This window comes from Ammodytes marinus (genome assembly GCF_949987685.1).
Source record: "Ammodytes marinus genome assembly, chromosome: 13".
Taxonomy (NCBI): Eukaryota; Metazoa; Chordata; class Actinopteri; order Uranoscopiformes; family Ammodytidae; genus Ammodytes; species Ammodytes marinus.
In genome coordinates, this window is record NC_137217.1 from 14,537,643 (window position 1) to 14,551,865 (window position 14,223).

Below are 14,223 nucleotides of genomic sequence, written 5' to 3' on the forward strand. Positions count from 1 at the left end.
TCCAACCCTTAGTTTTCATTGCAAGGTGGTGGTCAACTTTTCCTTTCTGTTAAAAATGTCTAGGTTGTCTCGCATTAAAACAACATCTTAGTTTGTTCTGCAATTGCCTTGCTAACAGCTAATTGTGTCTTTTTCTTGCTTTATCCGAGGGACGATTAACTGGGCTTTTTTTGCTTCTAACCTCATAGTCCTTTTGAATAATAATCAGGCTAGTCCACAGAGTTACATGATTTAAAGGAAATGAGGATGTGTGAGTGTGTTTAGATTGAATCAGAAGTAGAGAAATTGTTATTGTTGAGTTATTTCTAGCTTGTCGACTGAACATGAGTGAGTAACCGCAGGCCTTGCTGAAGTAAACACACAAACCCGCTGCATACTGTAGTCAGACAGCAGACAGACAGTCTACTTATCCCCTTTCTCCTCTCATCTCTGAGCCAAGCCTCAGGAACACAGAACCCACCTGGAATAGTCTGGCCTCGCTTCCTGGCCTGCCCTCGGGCATCGTAGCCAATGTGTTTGCGTTTGAGAGCGAAGAGGAAAGAGAGATGGAGAAACTACGTGCTTCGTATAAAATAGTAGGCATTTGTATTCGCAGGTCCCCCCCCCCCTCCTCTCTCACACAAACGGATACTTGTCCTTTTTAGGTATGGAAAGGCTTCTTTGTCCTGAAATGCTCTTTTGAAACAGAATTACATTGGAATGCAGGTCTTCTCTGGTTGTCTTTGGCCTGACATGTTTTGAAAAGCCTGTATTTTGTATGTGCAAGGAGGAATGAGAAGGCAGCCTTTTTTTAGATATGTTTACCATTTTTCTGTCAAAGCTGAAATCGACTATTTCTCAATTCATACTATTTAGGAAGCAAATTGTAAACACTGAAAAGGTAAAATTAAATGCTCAAGAGGTCTTTTGTCTCCTACATGTGTAACTAGAGCCAATTTAGAACAAAGGCAGCCTTGCCGATGAGCAAAAAATGAACAGTACATCCTAGAGGGGTTGCCTTTTTAGATTAATTCAGTTGGTAGAGATTACATTGGGGGATTAGTAGGATAAAAGAGCTGATTTGGTTCAACAGCTAAGTGACTGTACATCTGCTTTGAAATAGCATGTGCATTTGTGGATGAGTGATGACGTAGTCTGCACAGGATCTGAGAAAGAAAAAAAATGACTGCGTCCCGGCTCCCTACCTATTAATTATGGAACAGACATATGTTTACATTTCTCCCACAGTCTGTACTGGATACACATTTATTCATATAGGCCTACTCAGAGTGTGGTAACATAGTTTATGTTCCGCAATAAACAGTTGTTCAGATAATTCTCTATATCCCTTTAATTCTCCCTCCTCTGTCCTTCAGGAATGTTCGAGGCCATGTCTATGTATTACACTGCCAGTATTTTAATGGTGATTTCTGTCGTCTTTTCATTTAGGTGGAACACTGCTTTAATTATCTGGAGATCCAGGGGATTGCTTGTAACAAGCCTACACAGGTACAGAAGCTAGTAACAACATTAACACTGTGTCAAGCACACTCGGATAGCATAAAATGCTTAAGGCATGCTAAAAGTTGGAAGTATGGAGCTAAAGCCAGGACTTGATGAGCTTAGTTTAGCATTAGGGCTAAACATGGGGTAATGGCCAGCCTCCCTCCATCCAAAGTCTCTGTTCAGGATTGACACACCTGCACTTTCTTTTCTCATTTGAAATTTCATTTTGCTGTCAGTGAAGCAGTGACATTTGCTTTGTGGTAACTGCCAGCTTATTATTTACAATGACAGAACAGCCATGAACAAAACCAGGACGCTTAACAAGTATTGCTGGCTGTTCGTCAGTCAGCTGGATCTACCTACAAATTATGATAATCCGTCACTAACCACACTGTTCCTGCAGCGAAAAACCTCTGTCCCACTCATCTCAAGAGATGTCAGTCCTCTTAAATCTCCTTGCTGATGGTCTCCCATGTTTAATAAGTATCAGTTAGGATTATGTAAATGTTGGCCTATAGAGGAAGCGTGTATCACTGTACGTCAGCATTTGCATAATTGCGGTAAAATGATTAGCCAGTCTTGGTAAATGTCATTTATCTTTACTTTCATGTACATGTCGTCGGTTGATATAGATGGATTTGTTTCTTATTTTCAATTAAATCACAGATGGGCGGATTCAGTGGATGGATAAATAGTGTAATAAGAAATGGAAAGGAACCTAGAAAACTGAGCTATATGGACATATAATGCATTCATGGTGTATCCTTTCACTGCCAATACGTTGTTCTTATGCAGCAGATTTTATTTATCAGGAACAGATTGACTCAGTGGAAGGAATGGATTAAATAAATAATTTGTTTATTTATATTAGCGTTACACTGGTTGAGGTGAAACCATGCATGGCAGTGTGGATCACTAATGGTTGAGGTTTGCCTTTAGCTGTCCATAGAGTACGAGCGTGGCTCATTCTCTCTGAAGCTGCTCTCTACGGAGGAGGTCAACGATGTGGTCGCACACATAGGAAACTGTCTGCAGAGGATATGTCCCGGTCTACCACCGAGGTGAGTTCCTCTGTATGCGTGTGTGTGATACTGTGTGACGATATGTTTGTGCATAACATGTGTCATGTTGACATAATGGAATCAACCCTGATAATGATGTCTAATAATAATAATGATAATTTAGGCCTGGAGTGACTTGACAATGCCATGTTATAATTGTCAAAGTAATTGTGATTTACAATATTATCTTGATAATCATCAACAAATTAGTAAAGCTCTAAAAGATACTGGAATCACTTCACCCTACATTTTGATAAGAAACTAAATTGTATTCCATTACAGATAGGACATATGATTTTAAGTAAAATCTATCAAACAGTCTTTAAAGGTAAAACTTTCTTATGGGGATACATCTGTCAAGCCGAGTCTTAGATATAACTGGAGAGATGCTGACCCTAATATTTTACTCTGTCTGTATTAACTGAATTATTTTCTTAAGAAATAAAGACTTCCAGAGTTTAACTTGGTGCAAAAGAATGCTACTGTTGACCTGATCACTTTCTCATTTAATATGTTGGGTTGAGAACAGGAAGCATGAATATAAATGCAGAAATGATTGCAGATGTAAAACCATAAACGTTTATAATCTCATTTTATAAACAGCGCACAGTCTTTGACCTGACAGACAGACAGACAGACAGACAGACAGACAGACAGAGAGGTTGATTTAGTATTGTAGTGCTTCAGTCCATCTCATACTGTGCTGGTTTTGGTTTTGAACTGTGTTGCTTAGTTAAATTAAGGAGCTCAGCAACTTCCTGCTTGAAAACCTTCAATTTGACAAGTAAAAGCAGTAAGAAAGTAGACTGGAGGTGGTTGTTAAGCTTAATTACACTATTTGGTAAATGTAGAAACGGGATGACTGAATTTTGTTTTTTTCTTCTCAGTAAAGTGATGAAGAAGCTGTGCATGGAGCCTCCTGACCGGCTGACGTCTCTGCAGACACTGTGGGAGAACAACAAGCCTGCTGAACCCGGACCCTGTGGTAAGAAACTGTGACCCTACAATAATTACTGTGTGCCTCATTCAAGACATTTAAATGTCAGGTCAATTAAAGTAATATTTTGAATACATTAGTTTGTTAGTAATTCATACCTGCATTCCACTCTTTAGTAAGATAGACGGACACAGTCTTATTTTGTTGGTCGTGTTCACTTTTTATCTCTCTGCCTAGGTGGGTTTTCGCAGATTTACAGGTGTGTTTGTGACTGGTTGGGGCTTCCCCACAGAGAAGAGGTGCAGTGGGTCAGTATTATTTACATTACTTTGTGTGATTCTCAACATCTTTTCTTCAGGCTTTTCTCGCTCTTGTCCAAAAAAGAATGACTCATTCTCTGTGCAATTGCCTGTTTTTATGAGACTCATCAAGGGCTAGCAGATGTAGATAGCAGAGTTGTTGTTTATGTATTTATTTTGTTTCCTTTCCAGGATGTGGACACAATTTATTTGACACAGGATACCAGAGAACTCAACCTGCAGGACTTTAGCCATCTCGAGAACAGGTGAGTCTGCAGTCTGAAAGTTAACAGAGATAAAAAAAAACACAACCATAGCGCAGAAACATAAGGTGGAAAATGTTGCACACAGATGTGGCCTTGTGTCTGAAAACATTTACTGGGATAAGAGATAACTCAAAAGATAAGAGAGGTGTTGAAGTTGTAACATGATTTATTATTTCAATGTTAAATTTGCTCAACCACTAACTTGGGTGGTGCTGATACAGCAGCCTAAAATATATAGCTGCAGCTATGACCTGTTTTTCCTTCCCTGTCTGCTCTTCCTCAGGGATCTGGTGGCTATAATAGCTGTCCTGGAGTTTAACCAGTGGTTCAACAAGCTCTCCACCAAGGACTACAAACTAGTAAGTACCCATTTGACCTATACTCAAAATCTTCCTCTCATATTGGCATTAGTCATGCCTTTTTTTAAGATAATTTTTTGGGGATTTTTGCTTTATTAGACAGATTGGGGAGACAGTGTTGAAATGGGGCAAAGAGGAGAGGACATGCAAATAACTGACCCGGGAAGGATTTGAACCCGGGTTCGCTGCGGGACCTTGGCCCGGGTGGGGACGCCCTACCAACTGAGCTGGGCGCCACCCGGCATTAGTCATGTCCGTTCAGTTTTGGAAACTCAAAAAAACAATTATTATTTGATGGTTTGTTTCTAGCTAGCCATTAAGGACCATGAACAGTGATGAACGACCTGTAAACACCTTACACTAATGGTGTTACGCTTTGCAAAAAATAGCATCCAAAAAAGGAGTTGGTGTGGGCCATTTTCTGGTCTCAAGCTCTTTCCAGTTACACTAGAATAATTGACGATGAGATGATCAGTTAAGAGTATTAGTTCAGGTAGGCCTACTACAAGTCATGCGGTGTAATTCTTTTTTTTTGTGAAATATAGAGTTGCAGATTCAATCCCATTTCAGCACTGATAGTGTGGACAATTACTATCTCTCCGTGTCGGCCTTCCTCAGCTTGTTCTCTATTCCTCTCCTTTTCGTGAAGGTCCTGCTTCTGACTTCCTCACTTTACTACTACTGAAGTGGTCTAGGGGTTTCTGCTTTTTTAATTGCAAAAATTGTTCATGGTTTTATTTTCCCATGCAATTTTAAAAAGTAGGTTGTTGACTGTGACACTCACAGTCAGTCCATCTGTCATACAGTAGGCTATCTCCAGTGACAGCCGATCACAGACACCATCTGGTTTTGGCCAAATGGAGAATTATTGTGCTAACAAGACAAAGACTCTTAGAGATATGCTAGCGGTGTTGTGAGCATGGACTTTAGACACAGCAGGGCATTGAGCTGAATGCTAATGTCAGCACGCTTACAAGCTCCCAATGACAATGCTAGCATGCTTGTGTTTAGAAAGTAGCTTTGCCTACTGCCTAGGCCAGGGGTGTCAAACTCATTTTGGTTCGAGGGCCACATACAGCCTCTCTGATCTCAAGTGGGCCGGACCAGTAAAATAATGGCAACATAACGTACATATGTCAACTCCAAATCTCTAGCTTTGTTTTTCAGTAATATGCTTTATCACTCAGCCTACATTTGTAACCTACATTATCATGGATCACAAGGGATCTCTGTACCCCCCAGGAAATGTCTTAGTAAAGGTTGCTGCTGGCCATGGGAATAGGAGGTGCGGCGCGAAGCGCCGCAGCAAAAATTTTGGGGGTATTTTGCTCAAAGATGCCAATATACGCACTAATGAAATAAACAACTGTTTATTTGAATACACAAATACAACAGGCACTGACCTTACAGTTGTCCAATTTTGTTTACTATATGTACAGGGACACATTTTGTGCAAACATGCAGACAGTACAAAATACAATTAAATAAAAGGGCAACTTCTACTGTTTTGATTTATTTTTAAATACAGAAGTTATTTGTTGTTTTGGAATTCGTTTGTCCCAATTTAAAACATAAAAATAAAGCAGCATGGAAAATTAGGAAATAAATCTTGTAGGCCTACACTAGTATGCTCCTGCTCGTTTCGCGTGTGCAGAGCCGCGGACACATCGCGCTTGCTAGTACATTAATTGTTCAGCACTAAAAATATATATATATATATTTTTTTTTGGTTTTTACTTTGCCATAAAGCACTGGAGGAAACATTAATAGCGGTGAAGCAAGATTGCCATTTACCATTTCCCACGTTGCTAAAATGTGCTTTTTAAAATTTTGGCTGCCCCCTAGCGGCTGGAGTGAGCATTTTGGTTATTTCTTTAAAAATTCATATCTCCTCACAGGAATGGGCTAGAGACTTACTTTTTTTTTTGAAATGCTCATAAATGTGTGCTCTACAAGTCGCGGGCCGGATTAAATCATCTCGCGGGCCGGATCCGGCCCGCGGGCCGTATGTTTGACACCACTGGCCTAGGCTTTTGCTCAGTGCTCACCTGGTTTGTCACCCGAGTTTAGCGTATTAGCATGCTAACATTTTCTCATTAGAACTAAACACAACATAGGTCTACAGTTTAGGCTGATAAGAATGTCATTAGTTTTGCTGTTTTTTTATTAAGTTATTAAATTAAGTTTTGTGCCTGGACTGCTAGCATAGCATGGCTATATGTTGTTTTGATAGTTGAATGAGAGGGCTACTGCAGCACAACTTTGTAAAGTTGGTGCTGTATTGTTTGTTTATATGTTTTTTTTTGTAACTGTTAGGGCATTTAATTATGTGTGCAGCGGCTTGAGTCCAAGACAAATGTACTTAAGGGGCTGATAAATATCGTATTGTATCATATCACTTGGCATACGATAGGCCTACTACACTACCAAATCTGATGAAAAGCAGAAGTTTGAATGTGTCGTGGCAGTTAATAAATGGTCTGCAGTTAAAGGTCAACATCTAAAAGGCCACAGTTGTTGTAACGCTGGTCGAGTTTTTGGGAACCTCGGTTGGATGATGAAACGTGTTACAAGTTGGTGAAAAGGCTGCTCACATTATTTGAGGGGGCTCCAGAATTTAAGTAGTTTGTGCTTGCCATCCTCCCTGTTTTTTTCTTTATTCTCCTATACGATTGTACTATCAACAAGTTCAACACATATCTTCTATCTGTCTGGTCCACAACATTACGTGTCCCTGACTCTACCATTGCCTAACTATGTGTGTTGCTGTTTGTTTCTCCATGCACATCATTTTCCCCTCTGTGTTTCCTCCATCTTTCTCTCCTGTCTGTTGACTGAGGATCAGTCCACTGTTCTCGTGTGATAAGACTGTTAATCCTAACCAGACAAAGGGGGCTCAATGTCTCGGGCTGTTGGACCCCTGCAGCACTCCATTACTAACTCTCCGTCTCAAGGCTTCGCTCAGTCTCATCAATTATCAGACGCAGCTTCCTCAGTCCGACCAATTATCTCACGCCTCCGTCACAGACTATTCCTTTTGTATTGAGTTTTAAAATCCTCTCCCTCACCCTGCCATGTGCATGGTTATGCTCAAATGCTCACACGGGCACATGGGCACCTTGTGTCTAACGTGTGTCCCTTCCATCCCAGATTACTGGGTATTATAATGGACCCCCAAGGCTTTTGGGTTGGTCAGGTTTAAGCAATGTTTTATAGTCTATTTCATTTCTGTTCTTTGATTCGAGAGGGGGCGGGGGGTTTAGCCATAGATACCACTTCTTGTGTTTTAGACAGTGGTTATGTTTAATCTACTGGGTGTTTATAAGGAAACTTTAGTATTTTTCCCCCTTTCCCTTCTCTGGGTGTATGTTTATCCAGTGATAACGAAGAGAGTGCGGTGCAAGGATGTGCTCTGGCGCGTGATTATTGAATAGTTTTTGATCCCGTGCCAATGGAAATGATAACATGTTAGAAAAAGAATAAGAGGTGGACGGAGTGCCCAACAGAGAAAGTGATTGTGGCAAAACAGAGCAGCGAGACTGAAGCTTGAAGGCCAGTGGAGAGGTCAGTGGACAGAGAGTGTGTGGGAGCCATGCCAGATCAAATGAATTAGGAAATGAGTCAGAAGGTTTCAGGAAAGACAGACCAGATTAAAAGAATGGAAGCCAGTGGAACTAGACATTTCCAGCACGGGAAACTAGTTTGAGCACCAGGTCAGCTGACTTTCCTGCCAAAATCTATTGACATGCAAAGGTTCAACTCAAGGGCATCAATGCCCTTGAGTCTGAACTATTGTATTTGTGCAATTGTGAATATGAATATGTATTACAAAAATTACTTTGGATCATAAAGCGAAACGAAAAACAAACAGTGAGTGAGGGGGAGACGGGAAGTGAAGTGCTAAAGCTGCAGGCTTAAATGACAGCCAAACAGATAAAGAATCTCAGTGTAGTGGACTGGATAGTACAACTTGCACACTAACAAACAAAGACACACACACACACACACACACACACACACACACACACACACACACACACACACACACACACACACACACACACACACACACACACACACACACACACACACACACACACACACACACACACACACACACACACACACACACACACACACACACACACACACACACACACACAAAGCCGGCTATCAAAGCGAGGGATTATGCTGCTCATCCTCAGTTCAATCAGGCTGTTTGTCTTGTGGTCTAATCAAGATGCTGAGCTGAACATTAGAAAGCAGGAGAAGAAGAGGAGGGGACAGCAGTGATAAGTGTACCTTCCTTCTGATTACCCCATGATAACGGTGTGTGTGTGTGTGTGTGTGTGTGTTTGTGTGTGTGTGTGTGATACTTCAGCAGGACATAGGGTCAGAATATCACAGCATGACAAGGCTCTTATTTAATGAGCGTTAAATGGTACAGTGTCGCTGCGCTGTCCCCAACAGATTAATTGTGACTCTTGCGGAAAATACAGACTCCCTTTTGTGTGCTCGCCCTGTCTCACTCTTCGCTACGCTCGGACCCGCTCCTTTCTCCCCTCTCTTTCTCCATTTCATCCCTCACTACCCTCGCATCTCCTCCTTTCTGTATTATGTGTCACCTCTCGCTGCCCTCCATCATTCTTATTCCTCATCTGTAATACCCAGAGTTTCACAGAGTAAACACGTTAACAACAGTCCCCTTTCTTCTATCTCCCGTTGTGTCTTTCTCTCTCTATCATCCTTCTCTCCCTTTTCCTCCCCCTGTCTCTCTCTCCCACTCACTGTAGATAATGGTGCGGGACAATGCCACCAGTGTTTTGGCCACAGTTGTGGCTGTTGGCTGAGAAAAACAGGAATGTCAATAACCAAGAATAACAATAAAACAGTTGTTTAGTAAAGTTGTATTTGTATGATGGGAAATAATGTTGTTATGATTCAGTGCAGATAATTGGTGTAGAAAAATTGGAATTAATGTAGTAAGGGTTAACAGGATGTGTGTGCGCATGTGCGTGAGTACATGTTGGAGTGTGACGCAGCACACAGTGAACTGGGTCAGTGAACATCTAGGTAGGGCATGGAAGTCCAACTGTTGAATTTTTAATTTCACCTAAATATGAGTGCTTTTGCTCCCTCAACTCTCTTCTAAAGTGTCTAAAGTCTGCTCTCCCCAGATGTTCCTTGTCACGCACAAATGGTCTTTAAGCGAAAGAGACAACATTTGCTTGTTTGCTTGGTGTTTTCTTTATTTTTTTCCTTTTTTTTAATGTTCTGCAGTGCAGCGTTAATTAGCATGAATGAGGAGTTGGTTTCACCGCATTATGCGCAAGAGCCCTTGCGGGAAACATGAATCCCAAAAGTAAATGTCTGTGTTACTACTATGACCTTGAATGTTTCACTCCAAGCTTGGCTGTTCTAGATAAAAGTGCGTTACAGGCCTCGGAGCCGGTTCAGTTCATTTCAGTATATTGTTTTGCATTTGTTGTGAATTTGATTAACAGATCAGCGAGCTAAGAGCCCCTTGTGCTGCTTTGAGTGTGTGAGACTCATAACATAAAATATCTCTTTCTCACCTTTCATCAACTCACTCTATTATTTAATACTGCACTAACACTAATATATTTACAGAAGGTATTGTCTTTATTCATGTTTGAGAAATGCTACATGCAAGATCATGTGTAGCAAATATTTTTATTTACATGTGTTGTGTCCGTGTCTTCAGTCTGCAGATGTGTGCGAGCAGATTCTTCGGGTAGTGTCTCGCTCCAGTCGATTGGAGGAGTTGGTTCTGGACAACGCAGGACTCAAAACGTGAGAATATGGAAATAACTAAAAGGGCAAGGTCAATGAACATGTAATAACATGCGCTACTGAGCACGGGAAAAGGGGTATATAATGTATCTGTAGTGTTAGAAAAGGATTCAAGTGCAATCACTTGAGTAATCTCAGCTTGAACTAGACCCTGCTCTGTGTTTAAAACTTGGGGTGTGGAATTTAATGATACAGAGGCTACCTTGCACTATTACCAATTTTAATATTTTTTTATATATTCGGTCAAAATATCATCAGAAGTCCGCTTTCTTTATGAAAATGATAAATCACAGTAGGCTACTTTAAAACACAATGTCAAACAAAGCATGTGGCAGACCTTTGGAATTAGTGGGATTTGATACCCTTTCACTGATTATGATATTAATTGAATAAATTAATTGAGTATCAGAGCAAAATCAAACAGTTTAATGTGACTGCAGACCACACTGGATTGCTTCCTTTACAATAAAAGGGAGAAAATCCTTTTTTGCTACATTAATAAAGGGAAAGTCTTTGTGACAGCAGACACTGTGAAGTGTCATAGCAGGTTGAACACAGTTTTTTACTAATAACATAAATTATAATTTGATTTTATTATGTTATTCTTTTACAACTGTGCTTTACCTACTGTGACATGTCAAAATGTCTTCTGTGAATAAAAAAGGTCTTTTCACTCTTCATGGCAAGAAAAGCATATTGAAGTGGCCAAAGCTTTTTGAAAGGTAGCACACGTATAGTCCATTGGTCATAGCACACATAATGGATAACCCTACTTTCACCCTCTACAGTGATTTTGCCCAGAAGCTAGCCTCTGCCCTGGCCCATAACACCAGCTCAGGACTCACCACCATCAATCTTGCCAACAACCCACTGGAGGACAGAGGTATAAATATAAATCTATTCTAATCCAGCCCTAATGTGCTCATCTCTGCTCTGTTACACTCTTCAACTGTTCTCAGTCGGCCGTGAAAGGTATCTCTCCCACCAAAGTGAAATATGGAATTCATTGAACATTAAATTATCATGTAGCAGAGAGATTCCGCTTTCCAACTCTAAAAGTGTTCAACAGTCATTTATTGTATACTACATACTGTATATCGCTGCCTGTCAGGGTTGTAGAGTATTTTAATGTTATGGGGAGTGACACAAGTTTAATATTTTAATACATCTATCTTCAGACCTATCCAAGATACATTCCACCGAAAAAATACAAAGATTTCTGAGGCTTACCAATCTTGTGACTTTTTTGTTTCCATGTAAAATGTATGACAATTATGTGTTAAATGTTCTCTTATCATTGACCATTTCTGCTCCCCCATCTCTCTTGCTGCAGGCATCTCCTCCCTCGGTGGCCAGTTTGCCAAACTCCGAATGGGGCTCAAGCATTTAAACTTCTCCAAGACCTCACTCTCACCCAAAGGTATGTACTGTTTCCTCTTTTCTTTTGTTATACATTTCCTAAAACAAGTGAATGATGGACAATAACCTTTGCTATTTTGAAATGGAGCATGGTTGATATGATTTAAAGTAAAAAAATCATAAATAATGTGTTGGTTAGCGATTAGCTATAGTTTTAATTCACCTATGATCAGATGCAACGGACATCTTCCACTTATCTGATCTCCTCTACCGCTGGGATGCTAATGACACTTAATTATTTTACTGTTAACACTGTGAGGGAGAGAATGCAAAAGACGTATGTGCAATGTGTGAGTGTGCAAAGATAATCTCTCCCCAACATGTTGTTATAATTTGCATAAATACTGCTCACCGCACCACTTTTCCTTGAGCCTGTATAGAGCCTTTACCTCTTGGCTTGATGGTTTGAAAACCTTCTGCAGTAATAGCCTTTAATGAAATGCAATGAAGGGGCCAACTGTGCAGAAACTTTAAATTTCTTGAATGAATGTGGCCCCCTGGTGTCAATCACTTGCTGGTAAAATGTCTTCTTGGTCCACGAACAAGAGTCAACGCTCTCCGGCATGAAGGAGCAGTCTTTTGGGACCCACTGTACACATGCTCTGCTCTCAGGCAATCAATAAAGAGCTATCATATTTCACAATGTAGGGTGAGGGAGAGGGCTGCGCTGCTTAAACTGTGCCCTGCTTGTTGTCTAGCTACAGACCCAATCCATTTCAAAGCCCCAAAAGACCTGACGCTTTGAGCAAAAGTCAAGCTGTTTCAGCATTGATTTTGTTTGAAGCTTGGAATTCATAAGTCACATCATCCCTGTTATTTCTCTTTGTTTCTTTGTTTTTTCCTATTTAAGCCTCCTTTACGCCTCCATCTTCTCCGTCTAGCTCTGTAAAATCAGTCACTTGACAGGCACAGCTTGGGTTTACTGAAAGACAGAGTCAGGTCTTTATGAAAGTGCTAGTTCAGCCATGTGATAGTTTTGACACGGGTCAGTGGTTGCACACAGTTTGTCAATGTCACGCACACACAGTAATAGAAATGCATGCAAAGGCACCATACACGCACAATTTTTATATATTTTCTTATGACATTAATAAAAAAAGAGTGCTTCACCCTTCAATTTTGCATGACCGACACAAGTGTAGCATTACATTCACACAACCCTGAGAAGGCATACACTTTTCACTTTCCATGCATTCACTCTACATTCTGATTCTGTCCTGTCTTCTCCCATTGCTCATTTCCTCCTTCAATATGCTGTCAAAACATCAAGTGGATATATGAGGGTTGTGACAATGCTGACACTGCGTGTGTGTGTGTGTGTGTGTGTGTCTTAGGGGTGAACAGCCTTTGCCAGTCACTGAGTGCCAATCCGTCCATTCCCAGCAGCCTAGTCCATCTGGACCTCTCAGGGAATGTCCTCCGAGGAGACGACATGCAGGTACACACTCCCACACACACACACACACTCTTTCACACACACACACACTCTTTCACACACACACACACACACACACACACACACACACACACACACACACACACACACACACACACACAAACACACGGTTTCAAAGCCGTCGTAGAGCTAGTGTCAATCTCACTTCACTGATTGTAACTGTTCGGTGCATCAGTTGTGTTCCTTTCCAGGTCGTTAGAAATCAGTAAGCATGTGACTGAAGGAGTGCATCCACTTGGTACATTTGACATCTGTTCAGAGCACAGATACAGATATGTTTGGGGGACTTTACTGTGGGGGTTACGTCATAATTTAGTTAAAAAGACACAATCACAGTCCCCCATTACTACCATGAACTGTATTTGTAGTCGGGCAAAAAAGCATGTGCAACAATGGACAACAAAGTGCTGCAGTGACAGAAAAAACAAGATTGTTTTTAAGGAAGAATCTGACATTTTGGAAAATATGCTCATTCCTTCTCTTGACAAGATTTAGATGGTAAGATGGATACCACTCTCTCATGTATGTACAGTTCATTCAATAATATACATATACATAACTACAGGATGTGGTTAGATAGATTACCCTAACAACACATGCAAAAACATATCCTCCAGAAAATCGGTCGCTATGTTGAAAAGTGCCTAATCTCCTCCTTTGTATAACAATGTGTAATGTTTCGCCCTACTTTTAGCATTTCTACAACTTCCTCGGTCAACCCAACAGCCTGGTAACCCTTGACCTCTCCAACACTGACTGCTCATTGGACCAGGTGAGTCACTGATATGACATCATCCTGCCTGTTGCTCATAGAAAAAAAACAAGTAGGTAAATCAAAAGGTAATTGGACCATACAATCATATTGGATACACAATTCTTGTTAACAAAACAGGTCCTGCAAAATCAAACAGTTACTTTCTATAGACTATAGCGACATTAGACTTGTACCTCCTATTTCTGTCATGTAACATGGAGCGCCGGCCGTTGATATATTTGTTGCAGGGAATGTAATCCAATTTTATACACCCACTCAATCTGTGTGGCCGTCATGCTGCTTGTCAAGTGCTCTGAATACAGTATGTGATGTATTGATGTGGGTCCGAGAGCCAAATACGGCTTATTGATCG

General features: G+C 40.8%; 1 protein-coding gene across 1 annotated transcript in view; it reads left to right on the forward strand.

Annotated features, from left to right (window-relative positions):
• Positions 1-14,223, forward strand: part of LOC307259390 (F-actin-uncapping protein LRRC16A-like) — a gene marked incomplete at its 5' end in the record, with an annotated part of 62,406 nt that overhangs the window by 25,028 nt on the left and 23,155 nt on the right. The window contains 11 exons of the mRNA XM_080039204.1: positions 1,429-1,488; positions 2,425-2,546; positions 3,434-3,531; positions 3,721-3,791; positions 3,975-4,048; positions 4,332-4,407; positions 10,133-10,221; positions 11,010-11,104; positions 11,555-11,641; positions 12,975-13,078; positions 13,791-13,868. Of these exons, the coding sequence (XP_079895330.1) occupies positions 1,429-1,488; positions 2,425-2,546; positions 3,434-3,531; positions 3,721-3,791; positions 3,975-4,048; positions 4,332-4,407; positions 10,133-10,221; positions 11,010-11,104; positions 11,555-11,641; positions 12,975-13,078; positions 13,791-13,868 (954 nt within the window). The remainder of the gene's footprint in view (positions 1-1,428; positions 1,489-2,424; positions 2,547-3,433; positions 3,532-3,720; positions 3,792-3,974; positions 4,049-4,331; positions 4,408-10,132; positions 10,222-11,009; positions 11,105-11,554; positions 11,642-12,974; positions 13,079-13,790; positions 13,869-14,223) is intronic.